The following is a 24,178-nucleotide window of genomic DNA, read 5'->3' as shown; positions in this document are numbered from 1 at the left end:
GACCGCCTCTTAATGTTACTTTTCCATCCTAGGATTATTTTGTGGTTTAAAACCAGTGGGATAAAATAACATTAATTCTCAGCTAATGCATTGTCATACACACACCCTGTTTAATCTATGCAATGAGTGTTTCAATTTTATGTGGTGGCTAATAACACTTACTGTTCATTTGTGGAACATTTCTGTGATTGTTATGAGTTCAACACAAGCATATTCGGTTGGGAAACAAATTTAACCAGCAGACGTTGAAATTCGGAGATATACAATTTTCAAACTTTTTGGGGTCGGCATCTTGAGCCTTGCACACACAGGGTGTCTTCTGATGACTGGGAGCCCAGGTTTCTGGGGTAACTGTTAATTAATTTAAAGTCCGGGTGAGAAGTCAGGTTTTCTGGTGTCTGCTTTTGACGAGGTCCTTCACACTGGCTGGGATATCATTTAGCAGAGATGCAGCCAAGTTTGAGATAGGGGGTCACGGTGCCATCTGGCAAGAGCATGTCCGTTACGGGTACAAACACTAACTAAATATAATATATGACAATTTGAGCCAAATGGTGTAGACAGGACCTTAAGTGACACAAATGGCCTCTATTGCTGACAGTGTAGTAATGTGAGCCATTTACTGTATGCTATCAAGTAGAATAATGTTCCATCCCTACTTTTCTGTTACTCTGACTTTCAGCCTGTTGAGGATGAACAAAAACCTCTGGATGAAATGTACGAGAAAAAGCTCAACTGCATTGCGAACCACTCGGTGGACATCAACCGTGAACTGGACTATGCTAAAAATGGCAACGGTACCACCAGCGGCATTGGGAGCAGCGTTGGAAAGTACATGATTGATGAAGACTACATGTCTTTCATCCACAATCCCAACCTGACTGTGTGTGTTCCGATCGCTGTTGGAGAGTCGGACTTTGAAAACCTTAACACAGAGGACTTCAGCAGTGAGTCAGATGTGGAGAACAGCAAGGATGTAAGTAGGACAAACCAATGTGAAAATCGACTGCACATAAATGTGGTCAAATATATGATCGGAATGTATTTCAATTTATATCAGGGTAGAAATATATAGCAGTACTGTACACAATACACATGAAAGTTTATCAGTTATATGTAGCAATTTGCTTAAACTTAACAGCTTAACTGAATTTTGATTTACTCACTTTAGTAATACTGGTGGACCGACCAAATCTCTAAACCTGCACGACTATACAAATGGGAAATGTACAATTAAAGATTGTGCCCTCCGTCACATTACACTTGTTAGAAAACAGCTGGAATCAAGAGGTCAATTTTTTTGTTTTTTTGTTTTGCAATATCCCTGCAATATAACATTGGTATTCATGACAGTGGCCTATAAAACAAATTACATTTCACAACTGTTGGGGGAGAACCAGAACAATTTTTATTTTCTTCCTTTTTTCCCCTTCCCCTCAATTTTGATGTGTACACCATGGAAAATTCTAAGTCAAAGACAATCTTGTTCGGGTACATAAATGTGTTATTTTAGGAAATAACACATTTAAATAACCTGCCTCACTCATCTAAAATACAGTATATATACAGTATATATATATATATATATATATATATATATATATATATATATATATATATATATATATGGTGTTATTGATGTGCTTTATGAAATTTAACACAAAGTGTAAGAAGCAGAGCGGTGTGTTTCTTTTGCCTTTTTTTTATGGTAGAAAATTAGATAATACAACACTCTATTATGTACCAGGTTTATGTTCCACTGGGCTCCCTGAGCCACGCTTACAATCGCTCTTGCTGCACCACAGCCAGCCACAGGATACGATGCAGGAAGCGACCGCACGCAAAACCACCACCAACAAATCAGAAAAGCAATGACGTATCCGGATGTTTGGAGAGAAAGAGAGACGAGAGCGAGTACGAGAGCAATTTTCAATGCAGCTTTTTGCTGACAATTTCAGATTACAAAGTAATCACTTGCTCCTGAATTGAATTAGTTTGTGTTTGCAGTTGCAAAAATATGTTTAGACTTGGAAGTTAGTAGTGTGCTAGTTTTTAATTCAATTCTATTCATTTTTAGAGCAATTATTTGTGAGAGAGAAAATTAATATATATATATACAGGGTGATTGAAAAGTAAATCCCTATTTTAAAATACTTATAATTTATTTATAGGTTGTAATATTTTTCGCAATTTTATTTTGTGTATGTTCCATGATTAAAGGTGCAAGTCTATTCTACCAAACCAACGACTTTGGACGAACTTGAAGGGCGAATACAAGAAGTTATGTCTTCCATCCTGCAAGAGTTCCTTGTGAAATCAGTTCCCAAGCGGCTTGAGAAACTGGTGGCTAATGCTGGCACCCATATCGAATTTTAAATAAAACTCCATCTAATACACTTGCTTCTCATGTACATTTCTTGTAAGAATTATAGTTCAGAAATAAATGACAAGTACCGTCATTTGTCGTGTATAATGCACACACGTATAATGCGCACCCCCAAAGTTGACCTCAAAATTCTGGAAAAATTCTACCTATGTATAATGCATTTTTACAATGCATGATTTTGCTTCTACGCATATGATCAAAACAGTATTTTTTCAAATAATTATTTTGAAGTTAAGCACTTTATTTGAACATGTAATACTTATTATTAATACTTATTATTTATTTGCTCTTATTTTGAAATTCACAGCCTTACTTTTATTTAGTAAATGAGAAAACACACAGTGCTCATATGTTTGATAATCCAGGCAGAATTTGTAAAATGGGTACAATTCTTTAAATAAAATATGAAGGGTGAGGCGAAACACTTTTAATTTTATTTTAATGGGATTCAAATTAAACTGTCAAGCATTTCAGAAAAGCATTATCATTAAACAAAACATAACCATAAAGAAATTAATGATGGTTGTTGTTCAGTCATATTTTAAGAAAACAATATTTCACAAATTCTGCCAGGGTATGTAAACTTATGAGCACAACTGTATATGCAGTATATGCAGTCATACGAAACCTTGTCATATTGGAATTAAAGTGTAGGCTACACCTTTTTTGTAACCTCTGGGTGGCGGCATATTAGAATGAAAATGTACACCTTCCTCATAACTTCTAGGTGGCGGTGACTTTGGAATGAAAGTGTACAGCTTTTTCATAACCTCTAGATGGTGGCATACATTTATATAATGTGAAAGGTTTTTCATTTTCCCCTATACCTATGTATAATGCGCACTATTGCCTTTTGACAATTTTTTTGGGGGGGAAATGCACATTATACATGAGAAATTACGGTACTTAAAAATAGGGAGTTACTTTTCAATCACCTGGTATATATATATATATATATATATATACTGCGATTGGCTGGCAACCAGTTCAGGGTGTACCCCGCCTCCTGCCCGATGACTGCTGGGATAGGCTCCAGCGCGCCCGCGACCCTAGTGAGGATAAGCGGCTCAGAAAATGGATGGATGGATATATATATATATACATTATCTGTCCTGTGATTGGCTGGTGACCAGTTCAGGGTGTACCCCGCCTCTCGCCCGAAGATAGCTGGGATAGGCTCCAGCACGCCCGCGACCTTGGTGAGGATAAGCGGAATGGAAGATGAATGAATATATTTTATCTGTACCTTCCACTCAACCAATTCAAACAAAAATCTCTTCAACCCTGGGAATATTATTTATGAATGCATAACAATAAAAGTATTAAAGCATACGTTTAATTGCTTCCTTCTGATTATATGCTAAAAGCTGCATGGTAGAGAGTCACGGCGAGGACGAATCGCTGTAGTATGCATTACTATAACACTTACAGCATTGTAGTAATAAATCAAGTGATTCATACAAATACATATCGGCCCTATTAAAATGACTGTACGCTCAACCTGCTTAAGTGTCTGTGTTTGGGCCTCTCTCCTAGCTGGATGACACCAGTTCGTCTGAGGGCAGCACAATAGACATAAAGCCTGACGTGGAGGAGGTGGCAGTCGTGGAGGTTGTCGAGGAGTACCTTGACCCAGATGCCTGCTGGACAGATGGTACGTTGTAGAAATACCATCAGGAAAGATTGAGTGCCCATTTCAATAACGCACATCGCATCGTTCGCCTACTTATTTGTCATCCAGAATGTGTGGCAAAATACAAGTGCTGTGATGTTCCCATCACTCACGGCTGGGGGAAGCACTGGTGGTTCCTGAGGAAGACCTGCTATCTGATAGTGGAGCACAACTGGTTTGAAACACTCATCATCTTCATGATCTTACTTAGCAGTGGAGCCCTGGTAAGATACCAATGCCACTTGTTTATTGCACTTGCACATAAAAGGGGGAGTTTGCAGTTTGAAAACCGCAAACATGGCCATTCATAATGACATGCGATTATGAAAGTGACTGGTTGTAATTAGTAGTCACAGAGAACACTGTCCAGCTTCATCAAAATAGCGGCGCTAGCAATACAAAGCTAGCATTAGCACTGTAAACAAGCCAATCTTAGCCTTGGCTGATACCTTGGTAGCCTGACTTATTACTAGTAGAGTGTGACTATAACACTAAGGGCTCTATTTGCGTGACTGGTGTAAATCCAGCCCTGTGCTTGGCGCAACTCTGTAGTTTTGTGAACCGCCGTAGCCTAGTGCATTTAAAAGTGGGACGTCTGCACTGGTGTGGGCGCCATCACATCCGACTTCAATCCTCTCCAATCGAAGCGGCTCCTCTCATTCACTTTAAATTCGGTGCGCGAGTGGCGCACTAACAGACATTATTTTAACAAGGCGGAAGAAGAAACGTATATGCTAGAGTCTGGCAAAGTACGCTTATAAGGAACTGCACGCAAACCTCTACGGGTGGATGATGTAAAGTCGGCTCAGGCGGAGATCACAGATCTGTGCCGTAAAGTTAGCACTTGGAGAACGGCTACACAAACCAATTGTTCGTGTCCGTGTCCACGAAAATAGAGCCCTTTATGTTGCAGTTGTATTTTTTGGGAATGTAGTGTACAATCAATTCAAAATCAAAAAGAGGTGTTAAAGAACCTGTCCAGCAGAAATGTTGCCAATTTCACATCGCTTCTGAATCCTCAGCTCCCAGAAGTCCCATGCGCTACTTCTTTTTGCTTGTCTTTTACCCAATTGTTAGCAAACAAAGGATGGGCATTTTTTCATGTTTACCTATTACATCGTAGTTTCAACAAAGCTACTGAAGGCCAAGGTAACAGGTCAGCGCTAGATTGCAGGTGTATGCTCGTGAATGTGACACCTTTTCGGTTACACTTTCTTTCTCTGATTGGTTGTTCTTCCAAGGACACTTTGGTTTCTGAATTAAATTTGAGTCGAAAATTAAATTATTGTCAGCTTTATACTGGCAGTTTTAACAAATATGACAAAAAGCATTTTTTTAAATGAAAACTGCAAGCAACCCCTTTTAAATAAAGTTAATTTGTAGGGCAGAGTAATTGAGAGTCAAGGAAAAATAATCCTTTCTATGAGATGGACAAGGAAGACCAGCTCCTGCTTTTCTTCTGCAGCTGCTTCTTATGAAGTAAGCTTGTTGCTAATGGAAAGCCAAGCGCTTTAATGCACCAACCTTTCATCCGACAAATTCCAGCTTACTTTAGCAGCTTTCTGGAGCGAGGAGGCCTGTGGCCAAATGAAAACAATTGCTAAAGAATATTCACTCGCAGTGCTGAAGAAATGGTGCAAAGTTGGTCTTCCTTCCTCTTTTTCCGTAATTTGGAACAAACCCACTTTGGGAGTGTAAACAAACTATACAAGCTGATTTCAACTAGTATAATAGTTCAGACATTACAACTTTTTTTTTTTTTTTGTAACAATGTTATGGATAACAGTATTGGCTGAAGGGTGCTCTCTTGTAATGTTTTTTTTTCTGCTGTTACAACTTTAAATGAGCTGACCATGAGCTCAACGCCCCCCCTATCCCCCAGTCCCCCTCCTCCCCGTTTTGAGGGCCAGTCTCATAAAAAAGATAATGTATTACCAAAAAGTGGTAAATTCCTCTCCTCTGAATTGGCCTATGAGGCCATAATAATGGAATTTATGCAAGAGAAACAGACCAGGAAACTCTATTCCAATCCTGTCGGTGGTGATAACAACATTACAAAATTGTTGACAACCAACTATCCAAACAACTGAGCTTCTTCTGTGGATATTAGTTTTTAGAGGTTTGTTCCTTGGCCCATGCCAAATTCCTCAATAAAGTTTCATGGTAGGTAGGCTAAGTAGGTTTTGCTTAATCCTGCGCGCAAATCAACTACTAAATACACGGTCATGAAAACAGGACTTGTCTCTTGTGCTTGTGAGAGAATGTTTTTTCAATGTGAAATGCAGTAAATGCTGAAACAGATCACAGTTCATGTATTTGATACTTGTGTGCTGGTCCATAGGCCTTTGAGGACGTCTACATTGAGCAGAGGAAGACCATCCGCATTATTCTAGAGTATGCCGATCGGGTTTTCACCTACATTTTCATTCTGGAGATGTTGCTAAAGTGGGTGGCTTACGGCTTTGTCAAGTACTTCACGAACGCCTGGTGCTGGTTGGACTTCTTCATTGTGGATGTAAGTACTGGAATATTTTAGTGCTCGTCTAGTGAGAATAAGCGGTAGAGAAAATGGATGGATGGATAGTCCTTTACTTTAGTGCTAGACTGCTGAATAATTTTTTTTAATTGTTGAGTGTTTTGAAAATAATTTGCCCCAACCTAACCCCCCTGGCCCATGTTGGAAGTATGTCAAAGTATGTATATCTGAAATATGTGTCAGCACAACATTTCCACCATGTCGATAGTGTGTGTTGCAGTAGGATTTTCTTTGCCTCTCTGTGGGGATTCATACATACTCGATTCATACATACTACTCACAAAAAGTTAGGGATTTTTTTTGTCTTTGGGTGAAATTTCAGGATGAAGCTAAAATTCACAATAACCTTTACAGGTGAACTTAAATTGACCGTCTCTAAACCTTTGAATGTGCATGTCCAACTTCATTGAATGGATTTGAATTCAATTAGAATTGGTGTATAGGAAATTTGAAAATGTTAAAATTGTTGAGAATTTTGCCCATTAGCTCCTTGTTAGAGAACAGCAAGTTGTGCAAAAATACTAAAAACACTGAACAGTGGGACTTGTGCATTCAAAGGTTTGGAGAATGTCAAATTAAGTTCACTTATAGGTTATAGTGCATTGCTTTCTCTCTAACTTTTTTTTATGAGTATTACAGGTACATCTCAATAAATTTGAGTATGGTAGAAAGCTAAATGTATTTCAGTACTCATAAATTATATAGACTCAATTAACTAAATACTTTGCAGAAGGCAAATTCCTACCTAATTTCCACAGTAAAAATAATTTTCATTGTTTGTTACGTAGTGTTGTACATTCTAGAGATTGTGAATTTGGGTTTTCTTTTGCTGTAAGCTATAATTATCAAAATTACACATATTTTGAAAAACAAATGATGAGATATTTCACTCTTAGTGTGTGTCATGCATCTCTATAATATGAGTTTCACTTTTTGAATCGAACTACCTCACTAAATTAAGCTTTTGACACTCTTCTAATTTACTGAGATGTATACAGTATATGCCTGTTGCCTGAAAATATCTACCAACCCATCCTCTCTTTTAATGACACTATGCTCTAATGTCTTCTCTCTCACAGCAGGTGGCTCTACTGTATGCACTTTAAGTTAAGCGTGACAGAGGGTCTTGTTTGAGGTTCCATGGTAAGGTTTGTGTTGCTGTGTTTGGACTTTCACAGGTTCTTCTGTTCCCACCCTGACAGTCCTCAATCTTCTCGTTGTCCCGTTTAAGTGAGATGTCCTCTGGTGTAGCAACTGTATTGTTTTGTACATGTTTGTAAATTATTGTGGCATATTGGTTGAGTGTCTGTGAGAACATCCCTCCTCAGATTATTTTCCCTTCGTTGAACTATCGTTTTTCCCTCTCACTGTGCCAACCACAAGTTTCTTTCCAGGTGTGCTGTCGAGCTGGTCATCGCTCGACTCGCTTGCCAAACTTCACCAAAAACAGACAGAAGTAAACAAGAAATAATGAAGAAAAACGCTTGGGTCTTACAATACAATTCATTGACTAAATGTTATATATTGTAGGTGTATCTACAGAGAAGCTGCAGTTCATGTGTATCTATTTATGTTTTGACAATTCCACTATCCTTCCAGTATGAGTAAGGCCCGACCTTTTCGCTCTGTCCCCTCTAACCATGTGGGTCCTCTCTTCCTTTGCTTCTGTCCCCTGTCTGTCCCTATCTGTGTAGGTGTCTATAGTCAGCCTTATAGCTAATGCCTTGGGCTACTCCGATCTTGGCCCAATTAAGTCACTCAGGACACTGAGGGCCTTGCGACCCCTCAGGGCCCTGTCACGTTTTGAAGGGATGAGGGTAAGGCCCAAGATACCAGGCAGCTGGTGCATCTGCATGCCAATTGAAGAAAAGGCTAGCAAATGAAATTGATAAAATTGTAAACCATTTTGCATGGATGCAGATCATCTCAGATGGTAAAAATATTTTTGTAAAACATCATTTATGATGAAAAGGATCCCAAACTGGCTTGTGCATGAACTTGGTGGCTGCTCCCCTAAATACTACATGACAGTCTCCAGAGAATTCTTTTGATAACTGTTCTGAGCCTGATTCAATGATAAAGGGGGGTTGTCACATTCATATTGGTACCAAAGAGAAAAATAAATGTTTTAGGCTCAGAAGCTTGTGCCTATCGCTCCGTCACAAAATGTGCTGTTCACTGATCTTATCGCAGTTTGGCTTTGGTATCGTCACACTGGAAGACCACCAAACTTCTGGTTGCATTTGCTCCCCACCCCCACTCATCCTTGCTCGCCACCCATCTACGTATTGGGTAGTCATATGGATGCAATCTTCTCATGTTTGGCAAACCCTAGTGTTGATGTGTGTGCCTCTTAGGGTTTTTTTTCCTTCCATAATTTGGTTTTATATAAATCAGAAGTAGTATTCGGGCAACATTGAAATGACAAAAAGGAAAAAGTTGTCTTAATGTGACAAGAATAAAGTTGCAACATTATGAAGAAAAATGTTGAACATCACTACAGTGAAGTTATAATATAATATAATATATAGCAATAATATTACAAAAATAAAGACTTTCTATATATTAATCATGGAACTATCAGTAAACGTTTGTTACAAACACTTGCTTCATAATGAAAAAAACAAACAAAAAAAACTGCAAAAGAGGAGATTTGTGTTGTTCTTTTGCAGGAACAGAAACAAACACAATTTAATTTCATCTTTTACACAATGATATAAAACTTATTATCCTGATGATGGTGTTCATGTGACAAAACATTGACTAATGTCATTGTAAAATTTGTAAGCCCTTTTCACATTGCACTTGGCTTTTGTGGGGTTCACAGCGGGGCACAGTGTAGGACGGTGCAAGCATATGGCGGCCCAGTGCTAGTGTGTCCATATTTGGTACTGGTTGCTAAGCTACCTAAAAGGGGAGTAGCCTGGTGCCTTTTCCTGCCGATTTGGACATAAAGTAGTTAGAAAAGGAAAGCCCAGGAGACATAATGCGAGTGAAGCATATGTGGCTTTGCTATATTTTATTTCTATCTAACATTTATTTTGTTAAAAATATTAAAATCACGTTTCTACCCCTTTCAACCAAACTGGCATATTCAGCATGGTGGAAATCACCTTCCATTGCTGTCTTCCTTAGCACGTCACAGCACGTCATTTTGTCTTGTGTCCCAAAAGACGCGACAAAACAAATGACGCACTTTCATTTGCATTTATTTTTACTTCGTCATTATCATATTCCTCTCTCTGCACAATGCTGCAACAAATTCAAAATAAATGGGTTGGTCGACGGCGCACTGCACCCTGCTAAGTGCAGTGTTAAAAACTCTTGAAAAGGCCTATATCCTGAACTATCCTCAACTAAGGGCTTGATTTCAATGTATAGTTTGTGCTCGTAATACTACAACTTGAACATCGGAAAATTTTGATTTTCCTTCTCTTAATATGACTTCATTCTCCAGAAATAACATTTTTCTCATAATATTACAACTGTAGTCTTGTAAGATTAGGACTTTATTCTCTTAGTATTACAACTCGATTCTCATAGTATTACAGTTTTTGTGTGGGTGTGGCCCTAATACTCCTTGGTAGTATACTCACAGCACCTATGTCTATTAAAATGCACATTCATGTAGTCTCCTACTTATGCTAATTGAGTTATTGTATTTCATACAACGTATAACGCAGTTTGTATGCTCGATTATACATTTTCACGTTACCTGCAAGTCACTATAGCGCCTGTTAGTTTGTCATCGACTTTAATGAATATTCTTTAGTGCAATCTGAGCATGAAACACTAAATTTTATTTGGATTTGGATATTTGCATGTCAAAGATGTGTAACAAATAGATTTCAATACAAACATCTGATCAGGTGTGTTCAAAAATTGGTTTGACACCAACCATTGAAGTAGGCTACATACAAAGAAAACTATAAATTGATTGTAAAGGAGAGTACCTCTGTCAAGATCTGATTTGATTTGGTAATATTCAGATTTGTGTCAGCCTGGAATTTTAACTTTTGCATTGCCCAATTAAATAATTCATGGCAATCTAAGAAATCCTTATTCTACACATAAATGCAAATTGGAAAGAAACTACCTGCCCCTTAGTGAAGGGACACCACTGCAAACATTTAGTCTTCACTGTCACTTTCATTCAGTACTCAGCTAAAGTGTAGTACTTCTCGTGTTTTATTTTGATCGGCCTAGAAAGTTTTCTTAAGGAGAGAGGGAATGTGCATTTCAGTATACACGGGTGTTGATGTCCTCAGTGTTTGTGTGATTTTGTCAATGCAAACCACACGCGATTAGAGTGTGTCCTGACTTATTCTCTTCAGGTTGTGGTGAACGCCTTGGTAGGGGCCATTCCTTCCATTATGAACGTGCTACTGGTGTGTCTCATCTTCTGGCTCATCTTCAGCATCATGGGTGTGAACCTCTTTGCTGGGAAGTACTACTTCTGCTACAATGACACAGAAGAGCAATATTTCCACCCCAATGAAGTTAACAACCGAACGGAGTGTTTTGCACTCATTAATGATAACCACACTGAAGTCAGATGGAAAAATGTCAAGATCAACTTTGACAATGTGGGGGCAGGCTACCTGGCACTTCTACAAGTGGTGAGGAGAACCTTCTATACGTCGTCTCTCTTGATGCAAAAGTGTTTTCTCACACACTATGTCTCAACCGTGCAGGCAACATTCAAAGGCTGGATGGACATTATGTATGCAGCAATAGATTCTAGAAAGGTAGGGTTAATAGCTTCCCAATTGTTCGTGAGCGACAGAGGTTGAATATATTCACTTTTGCAACTTTATAGGTGGGGGATCAGCCGCTGTATGAAGACAACTTGTACATGTACATCTACTTTGTCATCTTTATTATATTTGGCTCATTCTTCACCCTAAACCTCTTCATTGGTGTCATCATTGATAACTTCAATCAGCAAAAGAAAAAGATAAGTTTTATTTTCCCCACTTGTGCACCTTCTTGAGAGATATCTACTTCACAATTGTAACCATGTTGTTTTTTATCCTTTACTTTGGAGGTCAGGATATATTTATGACGGAAGAACAGAAGAAATACTACAATGCTATGAAGAAACTTGGTTCAAAAAAACCACAAAAGCCTATACCCAGACCACAGGTAACATTTTAACTAAAGATAAGTGTCATCGTCTCCAACAAGCACGTTCTACAATCCCAATTCCAATGAAGTTGGGACGTTGTGTTAAATATAAATAAATAAAAAATATAAATAAAAACAGAATGCAATGTTCAACCTATATTTAATTTTATACACTACAAAGACAAGATATGTAATGTTCAAACTGAAAAACTTTATTGTTTTTAGCAAATAATCATTAACTTAGAATTGTATGGCTGCAACACGTTCCAGAAAAACTGGGACAGGTTAATGTTTACCACTGTGTTACATCACCTTTTCTTTTAACAACATTCAATACACATTTTGGGAACTGAGGAAACTAATTGTAGAAGCTTTGTGGGTGGAATTCTTTCCCATTCTTGCTTGATGTACAGCTTCAGCTGTTCAACAGTCCGGGGTCTCCGTTGTCGTATTTTACGCTTCTGATGTGCCACGCATTTTCAATGGGAGAGTCTGGACTGCAGGCAGGCCAGTCTAGTACCCGCACTCTTTTACTACGAAGCCACGCTGTTGTAACACGTGCAAAATGTGGTTTGGCATTGTCTTGCTGAAATAAGCAGGGGCCTCCATGAAAAAGACATTGCTTGGATGGCAGCATATATTTCTCCAAAAGCTGTATGTACCTTTCAGCATTAATGGTGCCTTCACAGATGTGTAAGTTACCCATGCCATTGGCACTAACACAGCCCCATACCATCACGGATGCTGGCTTTTGAACTTTGCGTCCATAACAGATGGTTCTTTTCCTCTTTGGCCCGGAGGACACGACGTCCACAATTTCCAAAAACAATTTGAAATGTGGACTCGTCGGACCACAGAACACTTTCGCACTTTGCATCAGTCCATCTTAGATGAGCTCGGGCCCAGAGAAGCCGGCGGCGTTTCTGGGTGTTGTTGATAAATGGCTTTTGCTTTGCGTAGTAGAGTTTCAAGTTGCACTTACAGATGTAGCGCCAAACTCTATTTACTGACATTGGTTTTCTGAAGTGTTCCTGAGCCCATGTGGTCAGAATCATCTTTATTTGCCAAGTATGTCCAAAAAACACACAAGGAATTTGTCTCCTGTAGTTGGAGCCGCTCTCGTACCACAACAGACAGTCAATTGACAAAGAATCAATTACACATTGATGTCGGTTTTTGATGCAGTGCCACCTGAGGGATCGAAGGTCACGGGCATTCAATGTTGGTTTTTGGCCTTGACGCTTACATGCAGTGATTTCTCCAGATTCTCTGAACCTTTTGATGATATTATGGACCGTAGATGATGAAATCCCTAAATTCCTTGCAATTGTACGTTGAGGAACATTGTCCTTAAAGTGTTCGACTATTTTCTCACGCACTTGCTCACAAAGAGGTGAACCTCGCCCCATCTTTGCTTGTGAATGACTGAGCAATTCAGGGAAGCTCCTTTTATACCCAATCATGGCACCCACCTATTTCCCAATTAGCCTGTTCTGTTGTGGGATGTTCCAAACATGTGTTTGATGACCATACCTCAACTTTCACAGTCTTTTTTCCACCATAAAATTGCAGCCATAAAATTAAAAGTTTCACAGTCTTTTTTGCCACCATAAAATTGCAGCCATAAAATTCAAAGTTAATGCTTATTTGCTGAAATCAATAAAGTTGATCAGTTTGAACGTTATATATCTTGTCTTTGTCGTGTATTCAATTAAATATAGGTTGAACATGATTTGCAAATCATTGTATTCTGCTTTTATTTATGTTTAACATAACGTCCCAACTTCATTGGAATTGAGGTTGTTATCAAATGTTTCGCAAAAATGACAATATGTTCCGTTTTCCTTTTTATCCTCTTAGAACAAAATCCAGGGCATGGTGTTTGATTTTGTGACCCAGCAAGTGTTCGACATCTCTATCATGATCCTCATCTGCCTCAACATGGTCACCATGATGGTGGAAACAGACACTCAGTCAAAAGAAACAGATAATGTGCTCTACTGGGTCAACTTCATCTTCATTGTTGTCTTCACCGGCGAGTTTTTACTGAAGCTGTTTGCGCTGCGTCACTACTACTTCACCAACGGCTGGAACATCTTTGATGTGGTGGTTGTCATCCTCTCCATTGTGGGCAAGTATTTACAAGGGTTCTTACACATAGAAGACAAGATATGTGAAGTATTTTTGGGGAATTTGTAAAACAGACGTCAATAGGTAATTCAATATTTATATGACATGCATTAATATTATTTGATAGGAATAATAGGCCCCTTTCCCTCTTCTCTGCAGATAAGTAAATAAACACCCCATCACTGTATGAGGAAATACAGTATTCACAAAAGTATTAGAGTACATGTAAAAGGATAACACATGGTGTACCACAAGGTTCTATCTGAAGACTTGATACTTCAGCTGGTGATCGCAATATACTGTGTAGATGTGATACAATCTATGATTTTAGGAGAACAAGATTAATCTCAATAAATTGCCAATTGATTTAATGGCATTAAATTGGATAAATTGTCATTCCTGTTAATGCCAATTGATGGAAAATACATTTTTCTCTTGCTTTATATTGTTTTTAGGCATTTAATAAAAAACTTTTTTTTGCTGGGAAACATCTACTGGCCATAAAATGATCATGTCACAGGCGATCATCGGGGAATTACAGTTCAAGTGCTGTTTTTAATGACTTCATGTTTATGTCTTGTCTGTTTTTGTTCTTTTCATCCATAGGAATGTTCCTCGCCGACTTGATCGAGAAGTACTTTGTGTCACCAACACTGTTCAGGGTGATTCGACTGGCCCGTATCGGTCGAATCCTGCGCCTCATCAAGGGCGCCAAAGGCATCAGAACTCTACTCTTCGCCCTGATGATGTCACTCCCAGCCTTGTTCAATATTGGCCTGCTGCTTTTCCTGGTCATGTTCATTTTCTCCATCTTCGGCATGTCCAACTTTGGCTACGTAAAACACGGGGCCGGAATCGACGACATGTACAACTTTGAGACCTTCGGCAACAGCATGATCATCTTGTTCATGATCACTACGTCAGCTGGCTGGGACGGCCTGCTGCTACCCATTCTTAACTACCCTCCAGACTGTGACCCATCGCTGGAGAATTCTGGAACTCCTTCAACAGGAAACTGCGGCAACCCATCTGTCGGCATCTTCTTCTTTGTTATGTATATCATCATTTCTTTCCTAATTGTGGTCAACATGTACATCGCCATCATTCTGGAGAACTTCAGTGTGGCCACGGAGGAGAGCACTGACCCGCTCAGCGAGGATGACTTTGAGACCTTCTATGAGATTTGGGAGAAGTTTGACCCCACTGCTTCCCAGTTCATCACATATGCCAAGGTTTCCGACTTTGCGGATGCACTTGAACACCCGCTGCGTGTCCCTAAGCCCAACACCATTGAACTCATTGCCATGGACATGCCTATGGTGAGCGGGGACCGCATACACTGCCTGGACATCCTGTTTGCTTTCACCAAGCGCGTGCTGGGTGACAGCGGTGAGTTGGACATGTTGAGGCAACAAATGGAGGAGCGATTTGTGGCGGCCAATCCTTCCAAGGTCTCTTACGAGCCCATCACCACCACTCTGAGGCGCAAGCAGGAGGACGTATCAGCCAGAATCATCCAAAGGGCCTACCGCGCCTACTTGACGAGGCGGGGTTTCGTTTGCAAGCGCGTTCCAACCAACAACAGAGTGGAGAATGGCGGGAATAATCAGGAACAAGAGAAGGAGGCCACGCCCTCAACTGCCTCCCTGCCCTCTTACGATAGCGTCACCAAACCTGACAAGGAGAAGGAGGACGATAACGAGGGCAAGGGAGGGAGGAACGAGAGAGGAAGAAACCAAAAAGACGTCAGGGAATCCAAATGTTAAGGCGATGGGATAGTCATATTCACGCTATTAACACCACAAATTATAACACGAGGAAACTCACACTCGCACGGATGTACAGATTATTTCATTTGCAAGTCAGAAAAGATTGAGTGTTTTTATTTTCGGCCTTCAGAGAGAAGTGCTCACACTGTCAACGGCTTGAAGACTCTTGAACTCCTCTCATAATCAGCTGTGACATCGTTGTATCTAGATGATTTACGTCCACACAGGAGACAAGGAGCCCCAAACGAAGGACTTCACAGATTCCAATGGAAGGCGGTGTTGTGGAAAAGATAAGGAAGTCTTACAGGTGCCTGAGTTGCACTGTGCAAGTACGGAAATGTCTCTTAGAGCAAAATGACTATCTAAGGATGAGTGACAGACACAAATAATAGAGCGCATTGGGAGTATTTTTGTTTTATTAAAGCAAGAAATTGTTGATGTGAGCAGCAAAAATGCAAACCAATATAAAAGGAACACTATTTAGCATTTTGCCTATGCCACTTAACTCCCATTATTTATACCCACGTCCAAATGTTTTTTTCTTTTAAAACATATGGGCTTTCACACCAATTTGTTCAGGGTCTGTTTATTACGGGGGTGATGTCAAGCCAAGGGCTTACGTACATTTACTCAGAAAGTGTTCCAAAAACAAATACATAGGTAATTGTGCTTGTTTGATGCATAGAAATGATTTGCATGACGGCATGTTTTTGACCAGAACTCTTGCATGAACTTTTCATAGTCCACAAAACACTAACACTGCGGTGGTGCGTTACGAGGGTCAATCATCTGAAACGGAAATCTTGTCTCATCACTCAAGACATTACAATTGTTGCCTCTATACATAGAAGAATGGAACATGTTGGTATATTAAAACACATGCACGCACGCACACACACACGCACGCACACACATACACACACACACGCGCGCGCGCACACACACTCACGTGCACACACACTAGTGGATTGCAGTTGTAATGTGAATAATTATTTGCTGCTCTCGAAGATGAAAGAAAAATGAAGGACGTGATGTCATAAAATCAGAAGCTTATATTTAACTTTTCTATGCACCTACAGTATGTAATGCTCCATTTGCTTTTATTGTTTTAAGTGGTCAGTGGGGATTTTACAAGTATGGCCTTTTTATTGGTGATGCATTTCCTTTCTGAAAGGGCTGAGAGGAGATCTTAAGCTTATTTACGTGTGTGTGTGTGTTTTCCTCCTTATTTTCTCGTTTTATAAGCCTCATTTGAGATGTCGAAGGAAACATGTTTGTCCGATTTAAGCCGAGTAATGAGAAACGCAAGCGTTGGAGTGTGTGGAGAAGCCAAAGAGATCTGTCTTGTTCTTCCTCACAGTGAAGGGGGTTTGTGTTTATGACTAAATGTCCATGTATTTTTGATTACAGTATTTTATTTTGCTCTCAACAGAGACCCGAGAATTGTATGCAATGCTTGGAAAAAAAAAAAAAAAAAAAAAAAAAGTCCTCCCCTTTTTCTCAGGAGATATTACACTCGTTGAGCTCTGCTACACAATGCAAGTGAATGTGACGGGCGCATTTATTAACTCACATTTTACGCCTTTGTGTTTAATACCATGATGATGGTGATGATGATGGGAAACGATCTCAGCTGGCCGCCTGGTTTCAGTAGGAGTCATGGTCCATTCTGCTGGAGAACTTCCTGCTTATGACGTTTAGACCTATAGGGCTAGAAGCATCTCAGTGAAACAGACACATTTTTCGTTCTCGCTTACAAAGGTGCTGGTTAAATTGGTAGTGGATTGCAGTTAGAAGAAGTCATTACGGTTTTAATTCTGAGCTCCATTCATGTCTGAAAACAAACAAACAAAACAAACAAAAAAATGATTCGCCACAGTAGTACATACACACACAGGAAACAACGTGAGGTGATGTGACAGACTTTTACGATTTAACACACGCTGACGCTCTGACCCGCTCCGCAACGCACTCAATACCAAATAACTACCAGAGCATTAGATGCATCTCACGGCGCTGTGAGCACCCACGCCGCAGCAGATCTTTAGCACTGTGTAGTGATGTCACTTCCTGTTTAGGGATGGTTAACCCTTCCATGTGTTCCCAAGTCCTGTAAATGGTCCACTTCCTGCATGAGCGCTCCAAAATCATTGTGGGTGTTGACCAAATAAAACCATGAATGATAAGCATAAAAATTCTCTCTTCGCTCATCATGTATTTAAAAAAAAAATCCATTCAGAAAAGTGGATTCATTTGAAAGAAGAAGAAAAAAAAACCAAGTATGATCTTTTTGTCTGAAGCTAAAAATTAACTCGTAAGAACCTAATGTCATATTTAATTTTAATGGCATGTGCAGTTTTTTTGTAAATACTGGACTACGTCAAAAACTACAGCTATTAATATTACACTCAAATATAAATAAGCATAAATTGAATGGCTTCCAGCTTCTGCCCCGTCACACTTGTTAGACCGTAACGTCTGTCAGAGTAGAACTTTTTTATTCACTTTTCACACAAAAAAAGAGATTAAGGGAAAATAATCTATATTACAAATCAATACCTTGATATACAGAGCTATATTGCATATATTATATATATATATTCTACTACATAGATATATATATATATATATATATATATATATATATATATATATAGTATATATACTGTATATATTAGAACAATGTGACGCAACTCGCCTGTCCACTCTTTGCAAGAGGGTGAAAACACAATTCAACACGCAGCTGTGTTTGTGTGTATATTCCGTCAATAACCAAAACTGGCCCACCCAGCACCCAAAGGTGCCAGTGCAAAATGCATGGTGTTAAACTGGCTGCTTGCTGAGAATCGGGGAACCTGCCTTGGTGGGAGGATTGCACTAACCAATATACCCTTTTGTACATTAGCAGCAATGTTTTGCCCCTTATCTTCTTTGTGTACACACACATCCATAATGCTGGTATGAAGTACAGTATGCCCCTCACTGGTGTGTGAAGTGTTTGCGGATTACAGCTCTAACCCTCCGTCATGTTTGTCATACACTGACGCCATCCCCACTGCGATATGTGTAAAAACCCAAGGGTTAGTCGTCTTAGTTGCCTGTGTGTTTGTTTCTGGTGCAATATCTCTAAACGGCACGTGCCTTTTTAGCTTCCTATTTAGTCTATCAGTAAAGTTGGCAATGCGGAGCTCCAAAACCCACAGAAGAAAAAAGAGCACGATAGTAGCAATCTATTGCTTCCAAATGAACTGGTATATTGCTAACTCACCACGTAGGTTAGATTGTCTGGACTAACATATTGTAGAATCATGTAAAAGAAGTTATCTCTCCTCTTTCTCTCTCTCTCGCTCTGACTCTCTCCCTCTCTCTTTAGCTTTCTCCCTATGTTCTGTTTACAAGCTTTTGGGCTGGTAAAAGCTTGCCTTCTCTTTTGCAGGTTTCTCTCATTTTCAAATGTTGGATTAGCTTTCACAATATGGGGCCATTGTTTTGATTTAGCATGACTGGGATATCGTTTTTTGTTTGTTTTGTTTTGTTTTGTTTTGTTTTGTTGCTGAAAATAGGCTGACTGGGCGGGGAAAAAAACAACAACTTTTGAATGTCATTATCTCTTGCCACTAATGCAGCCAGAGAGCGGAACATGTTGCACAACCACACGAGACATTTCAGTGAGAATCAGTGAAAGAATGTCTTGATTTGAGCACGAATCTATTTCCAAACAATAAAGCAGCCTTCCAGTTAGACTTGTGACTGCTGTGGTTTTTGGGTGACTTGCAGTTTGCCTGTGCCAATGTGGATGGTTTGTTGCTGCTTAAAGTCACATTGTGTGACATTTACTGTATGTCAGCTTCTTTTGAATTGCATTCAACACAGTCATTACCAATAACATCTACCTATTTCCGCAGGTGATGGCTGCTGTGGCTCAATGGGTAGAGCGGGTTGTCCAGTGACCGAAAGGTTGCTGGTTTGAATCCTTGCTCCGACTGTCCACATGTCGAAGTGTCCTTGGGCAAGATACTGAACCCTAATTTGCCCCCAGTGGGCCTGGCAGCGCCTTGCATGGCAGCAGCCGCCCATTGGTGTGTGACTGGGTGAATATGAGGCTTTGTAAAGCGCTTTGGGCACTGTGATAGTGTAGATAAAGCGCTATATAACTCCAGTCCATTTACCATAGCAGCTATAAATCAATGGGATTTAGTCTAATATTGAATAACAAGACGTCAACTTGACAACACGTACAAGTTTGTTAATTGAAAACATTTTGTTTGCGAAGTCATTGGGCTACCATATAACATTGAAGTATCATGTTATTTTGTTGTAGGGCAAAAGGTTGTTTTACTAGTGTATGCTAAAGTTAAGTGCCAGCGAGCACCCTTATTCACAGAAACACTCCAATAGACTCGTTCAGGTGCAACATCCATCCATCCATTTTCCATTTTATCCTCACTAGGGTCGCGGGACCCTATCCAACTATCTGAACCTGAACTGGTCACCAGCCAATCGCAGGGCACATGTAAACAAACAACCATTCGCACTCACATTCACACCTACGGGCAATTTAGAGTCTTCAGTCAAACTACCATACATGTTTTGGGGATGTGGGAGGAAACTGGAGTACCCGGAGAAAACCCACGCAGGCACGTGGAGAACATGCGAACTCCACACAGGGGGGCCCGGGATTTGAACCCCGGTCCTCAGAACTGTGAGGTAGATGTGCTAACCAGCCATGCACCGTGCTGCCAGGTGACACATATGGCATCATAATTGTAATTTTTGTTTACAATTCCTAAAGGGTGTACCACAAAAATAAGAAAAAAAGGGAGGAAGTTGGTCTTGCAGGACAGTCGTTATAACCAGTGACAACTAACAAACATCCAAGAGTTGGTGCCCAATCAGCTTGGTTCTCTCCCTACATGGGGGAAATTTACCGGGAAAAGGAAAGATTTTAACACTTGACTGAGGAGGACTGAACTTTGCGACAGCCACAATTTCAGGTAAATGCAGATGTGCTCCCACCTGTATGACCAAACACTACACAGTAATGCATAATAACTATTTTAATAACAACAATAACTATTTTTCCTTATTCAAAAACACGTGACAAAAATACAATTGTGCTTTGGGGGTGATTAATGTTATTTAATTTCATTTCAATGAGGAAAATTGATTTGATGTATGGGTAAATTGAGATATGAGCTTTGTCACGATACATAATGAATTCGAGACTCGAGGTACCACTGTAAAAACAGCAGTTTTTACTGCCGGTTTACCCTACATGCTAGTTTGTAAGGTGTACATACACACTTGTTACAGTAGAATGCTGTACAATAACAGTCACCAAAATGGCTGAGAGAGGGAGAGAGAGGGGGGGGGGCAGCACTGCAGTGCAGATGTATAAATGCAGTGGCCTGAGCTGAATCAGCAGGCTCTGACTGTACCGTGCTCTTCTGTTTAACACACATTTCCTTCCATGGCGAGCAGAGGGAACTACTGCTCAAGATGACGAAAAAAAATGGAATGACTATATGCAGGGAGACACACACACGCACACACGCACACACACACACACACACACACACACGCAGAGTCTGTATATTGGTATGCCCTCAGATCTGAATGTCTTTAGATTAGTGTCAAGTAATTAACTAACTAACTCGCAACTGTGCCGGATAGCCACCAATGAAACGAAAGCATTCAGTTCTTAAATAGTGGGGGAGGGGCGACTCATGCTGTGTGTGTGTCGTTTCAGTCACGCCCCCCAGAAAATCAGGGAAACTGAAATGGGGGAAAACACTTTAAAGTGCCACAAAGCAGGCCCAACGAATGGCATGCAAATTTGACACACCACAGAGAAGAGTAATGTTAAGAGTAATGTTGTCTACCAAATTTGAATATCCATCCATCCATTTTCTGAGCCGCTTCTCCTCACGAGGGTCTCGGGCGTGCTGGAGCCTATCCCAGCTATCATCGGGCAGGAGGCGCGGTACACCCTGAACTGGTTGCCTGCCAATCGCAGGGCACATACAAACAAACAACCATTCGCACTCACATTCACACCTACGAACAATTTAGAATCTCCAATTCATGTATGTCTTTGGGATGTGGGAGGAAACCGGAGTGCCCGGAGAAAACCCACGCAGGCACGGGGAGAACATGCAAACTCCACACAGGCGGGGCCGGGGATTGCTCTCAGATGCTGTGGGCGTGTTGAATGGATGCGCCAAAAGGAGTCAAACATACTGAGGGGATGATAGCTTATGTGATGTAAAATCCCGTTAGGAGGCTCAACTTCAAAATTGAATGTTTATTTGTGGACTATAATCCTAAAAATAAGAACACAAGTCAACTTACCCTCGCTGTTAGTGACAAAATGTCACATCCGAACACGGCACCTGACGACAGCGGGACGGTAGGAGGAAGCCCAGGTAGTTAGACAGTCGGCACTGCCCCATTCACTTGTATCACATTACCCACGAAGCCATGTTGTTTCTGGTGAAAGTTTACAAAACTATCAGTCATAAAATGCACACTGCTGGTGGTGTTGATGTTTAGCTCGCCATCTGCATGTGTCTTCAAAAAGTCAATCCATCACTTTTTTCCCCTAATTTTTTGGGAGCTTGAATAACGTCACCGAGCTGTTCTGCAAATTGAGGCATCCAGCGAACATGCATTTTCGGGGTGTAGCCATCGTTCGCTTGCTAACTGCACGCTGGAGTGATAAATGGGCCTTGTTATGGAAGGTCAGCACAGCTAACTCACAACTTACATCAGAATCAGAATCAGAATCAGAATCATCTTTATTTGCCAAGTATGTCCAAAACACACAAGGAATTTGTCTCCGGTAGTTGGAGCCGCTCTAGTACAACAAACAGTCAATTTACAGAACACTTTGGGGACATAAAGACATTGACAAAAAACAATTGTGCAAAAAGATGCAGAGTCCTCTAGCACTTAGAGCAGTTCGAACGACTAATATTGCAATAGTCCGGTGCAATGACCATTGTGCAAAGGGCGCTGAGACTTCAAGGAGTGTATGCGGTTTAAAGTGACAAGTAGTGCGATCATCTGGGACAATGTCGGTTGTGCAAATGTTACAGATACTCCTCAATCAGTGTGCAAATGGAGCAGATGCTACTCTGGCATGAGTGGCCAGTATATGCAAATAGTGCAGCATGGCGAGACAACTACAGTGAGTGCACAAGTAATAAATAATTGGCCCCACAGAAATGTGACAATGAACTCAAGTCAAAAAATTGCCAGCTTGTTGTAATGGAATTATAGGTTAGGTGTTTAAGAAGTTGATCGCAAGAGGGAAGAAGCTGTTGGAATGTCTACTAGTTCTAGTTAGCGTTGATCGGTAGCGCCTACCTGAGGGAAGGAGCTGGAAGAGCTGGTGACCGGGGTGCAGACGGTCCGAAAGGATTTTGCACGCCCTTGTCTTAGTTCTGGCAGCGTGCAAGTCCTCAATGGTGGGTAGGGGGGTACCGACAATCCTTTCAGCAGTTTTGATTGTCCGTTGCAGTCGGAGCTTGTCCTTTTTTGTAGCAGCACCAAACCAGACTGTGATGGAAGAACACAGGACCGATTCGATGACCGCTGTGTAGAACTGTCTCAGCAGCTCCGGTGGCAGGCCGTGCTTTCTCAGAAGCCGCAGGAAGTACATCCTCTGCTGGGCCTTTTTGAGGACGGAGTTGATGTTGTTCGCCCACTTCAGGTCCTGAGAGATTGTAATTCCCAGGAACTTGAAGGTCTCGACGGTTGACACAAGGCAGCTGGACAACGTGAGGGGCAGCTGTGGCGAAGGATGCCTCCTGAAGTCCACGATCATCTCTACCGTCTTGAGCGTGTTCAGCTCCAGGTTGTGTCGCCCGCACCATAGCTCCAGCCGCTCCGCTTCCTGTCGATATGCAGACTCGTCACCGTCCTTGATGAGGCCGATGACAGTGGTGTCATCTGCAAACTTCAGGAGCTTAACAGTCGGGTTCGCTGAGGTGCAGTCGTTCGTGTAGAGAGAGAAGAGCAGCGGAGAGAGGACACAACCTTGGGGCGCCCCAGTGCTGATGCTGCGTGTGGATGAGGTGGCCTCCCCCAGCCTGACCTGCTGTGTCCTGCCCGTCAGAAAGCTGTAAATCCACTGGCAGATGGCAGGTGAGACGCTGAGCTGGAGAAGCTTGGTTGAAAGGAGTTCAGGGATGATGGTGTTGAACGCTGAGCTGAAGTCCACGAACAGGATCCTCGCGTAGGTCCCTGCACTGTCGAGGTGTTCTAGGATGAAGTGCAGTCCCATGTTGACTGCATCATCCGCAGACCTGTTCGCTTGGTAGGCAAACTGCAGGGGGTCCAGCAGGGGACCTGTGACACTCTTGAGGTGGTCCAGCACGAGACGTTCAAAGGACTTCATGACCACAGATGTCAAAGCGACAGGCCTGTAGTCATTCAGACTAGAGATTGCAGGTTTCTTGGGGACTGGAATGATGGTGGAGCGTTTGAAGCAGGATGGAACTTCGCACATTTCCAAAGATCTGTTAAAGATCTGAGTGAAGACTGGAGCGAGCTGG

The 24,178-nt window shown here is 41.0% G+C and overlaps 1 protein-coding gene across 9 annotated transcripts in view; it reads left to right on the top strand.

Annotated features, from left to right (window-relative positions):
* The window catches only part of scn8ab (sodium channel, voltage gated, type VIII, alpha subunit b), a 53,394-nt gene extending 34,039 nt beyond the window's left edge, over positions 1–19,355 (top strand). For 6 of the 9 annotated variants that reach the window (XM_061688776.1, XM_061688774.1, XM_061688777.1 and 3 more), the window contains 11 exons: positions 683–976; positions 3,923–4,040; positions 4,128–4,282; positions 6,400–6,573; positions 8,289–8,411; positions 10,929–11,213; positions 11,289–11,342; positions 11,414–11,551; positions 11,635–11,739; positions 13,582–13,852; positions 14,458–19,355. In XM_061688776.1, coding sequence (XP_061544760.1) covers positions 683–976; positions 3,923–4,040; positions 4,128–4,282; positions 6,400–6,573; positions 8,289–8,411; positions 10,929–11,213; positions 11,289–11,342; positions 11,414–11,551; positions 11,635–11,739; positions 13,582–13,852; positions 14,458–15,617 — 2,877 coding nt within the window. In that variant the 3' untranslated portion in view covers positions 15,618–19,355. The remainder of the gene's footprint in view (positions 1–682; positions 977–3,922; positions 4,041–4,127; positions 4,283–6,399; positions 6,574–8,288; positions 8,412–10,928; positions 11,214–11,288; positions 11,343–11,413; positions 11,552–11,634; positions 11,740–13,581; positions 13,853–14,457) is intronic. The other 3 variants (XM_061688779.1, XM_061688778.1, XM_061688780.1) reach the window with 1 other exon arrangement.
* The last annotated feature ends 4,823 nt before the right edge of the window (positions 19,356–24,178 follow it).

The sequence above is a fragment of the Phycodurus eques genome, chromosome 10 (genome assembly GCF_024500275.1).
Source record: "Phycodurus eques isolate BA_2022a chromosome 10, UOR_Pequ_1.1, whole genome shotgun sequence".
NCBI lineage: Eukaryota > Metazoa > Chordata > Actinopteri > Syngnathiformes > Syngnathidae > Phycodurus > Phycodurus eques.
Note: the sequence above shows the minus strand (reverse complement) of the source record. Positions and strands in the feature narration are given on the sequence as shown.